Raw genomic sequence first — 2044 nt, 5'->3', positions numbered from 1 at the left:
ACGCCTGCCCCGCCCAGCCGCGCCCCTGCGCCCGCCAGGCGCTCGACGACCTCTTCGCGCCGACGGGCCACCTCAAGGCGGTGGCGCCTCGCCGCCGCGCCGCGCCTGCCGCCGACCTGTCGACGGTGCGGAGCGCGGCGGCAAAGACCCGCTGGGTGGGCGAGGGCACGCGCGAGGAGGGGCGGGTGGTGCACGAGGCGGCGGAGGTGGACGGCAAGCGGATCAGCGTCGGCGGGTGGGCGTCGTTGCAGCCTTTCGCGGCCGACCACACGTCCAAGGACTTGCAGCTCGTCGAGGTGGAGGCGCTGTGGGCGGTGGGCGGCGCAAAGATGTGCCGCGTCCGCCGGCTGTGGCGTCCGGCGGAGACCTTTGCCGGCGGGGTGCTCGACGGCGCGCTCAAGGAGGGGGTCCTGATCCCCGACAGCTGCCCGCAGGAGCTGCCGCTCCACGAGCTCAAGGCGCCCGTGGACGGCGCCGCGTCGGGCCTGCACACGGGAGAGTGGCGGTACTCGCCCAAGTGGGCGTCCTACACCAAGCTTGCCCCGCCGCCCTCGCGCAAGCGCAGCGCGGCGCAGAGCGCGGCGAAGCGCGACCAGCCGGCGTCGGCGTCCGGCGAGGTGTGCGCAGCCCCAGATGCGGGATCCGCATCGAGGCCGCCGTGCGGGCTTGAAGAGACGCCGTCTTCCAGCCGCATGGCCACGGCATCCACACAAACCAATCCCTGGCGCCGTCGAGGCATGTCGTGTGTGATATGCCGTCTTCACGGCCCCTTGCCTCTGTCCTTGCCCGACGCAGGCGCTCAACGTGCTGGAGCTCTACTCGGCGAGCGGCGGCCTCTCCTTCGTGGAGGAGGCCGAGTGCGCCGGCGGTGCGCGCCTCAAGACGCGCTGGTGCTGCGAGTGGTCAAAGGAGGAGGTGGAGACGTACCGCGACAACCACCCCGACTGCAACGTCTTCCACCTCGACGTCGAGGTCTTCCTGCGCGTCTGCTCCAAGTGGGCCGCCATGGCCGACGGCAGCTTCGCGCCCAAGAAGAAGGGCGGCAAGGCGGCCGCCGCCGCGAAGGGCGCGCAGGAGGTCGTCGACGTGCGCGGGGTGGACCACCGCATCGAGTACCTCTGCCGCTCCCCGGGCGGCGCCGAGCGGTGGGTGCGCGACGAGGAGGTGGCGGACGCACTCGTCCAGGCGTACGTGCAGGCCAACCGCGGCGCGCTGCCGCTCCCCGAGAACGTGGACGTTGTCATGGGCGGCCCTCCGTGCCAGGGCGTCTCTGGCTTCAACCTGTACCGCCACGAGGACCCGCTCGGCGACTCGAAGAACCGGCAGACGATCCACTTCACCGAGATGTGCCTGCTGCAGCAGCCGCGCTTCGTCATCATGGAGAACGTGGTGGGCATCCTCATGTTTGCCGACAGCCTCGTCATCAAGACGTCGATGCGCTCCTTCATGCAGGGCGGCTATCAGGTCCGCATCGGCGTCTGCGTCTCGGGCACCTTTGGGCTGCCGCAGAACCGCGCGCGCACCATCCTCTTTGCCGCGCGCGGCGAGGAGGCGCTGCCGGAGTACCCGGCGCCGACCCACCAGCTGCCGCCCGTCCCAATCTCGATGATGACGACTTGGATGAAGAAGCACCTGCTCAACGTGCCCTCTGCGGCGGAGTCGGCCACCCTGGCCAAGCCCCTCACTCTCGCGGACGCCTTCTCGGACCTGCCGTCGCTCAAGAGCCCTCCGGCCCGCGGCTTCGGCTCCAACAAGGACAACCCCAACCGCGCGCCCAAGGAGACCAAGGCGACGCCCTTCCGCGCCGCCACCTACGGCGGCAAGAGCAGCTCCGGCAAGCCGGTGCAGCCGCTTAGCGACTACCAGCGCGCCGCGCGCGAGCGCTGCACGGGCAAGGAGCTGCACGACCACGAGTCGTTCGTGCTTAGCCCTAGATGCTGCAGACACCTCCCTGTACTCAGATGCTGCAGACACCTCCCTGTCCTCACTCCGCCACTCGAGACGACGCCCCTCGGCTGCACTGCGCAGTACTCCAAGCCGTACC

The 2044-nt window shown here is 70.5% G+C and overlaps 1 protein-coding gene across 1 annotated transcript in view; it reads left to right on the top strand.

Moving 5' to 3' along the window:
• Positions 1-38: 38 nt before the first annotated feature.
• EMIHUDRAFT_215571 (hypothetical protein) overlaps positions 39-2044 on the top strand; it is a gene marked incomplete at both ends in the record, with an annotated part of 2983 nt that continues 977 nt past the window's right edge. Inside the window, 2 exons of the mRNA XM_005763118.1 lie at positions 39-617; positions 796-1920. Of these exons, the coding sequence (XP_005763175.1) occupies positions 39-617; positions 796-1920 (1704 nt within the window). The remainder of the gene's footprint in view (positions 618-795; positions 1921-2044) is intronic.

Source organism: Emiliania huxleyi (assembly GCF_000372725.1).
Source record: "Emiliania huxleyi CCMP1516 unplaced genomic scaffold EMIHUscaffold_65, whole genome shotgun sequence".
In the NCBI taxonomy this organism is placed as follows: domain Eukaryota; phylum Haptophyta; order Isochrysidales; family Noelaerhabdaceae; genus Emiliania; species Emiliania huxleyi.
Note: the sequence above shows the minus strand (reverse complement) of the source record. Positions and strands in the feature narration are given on the sequence as shown.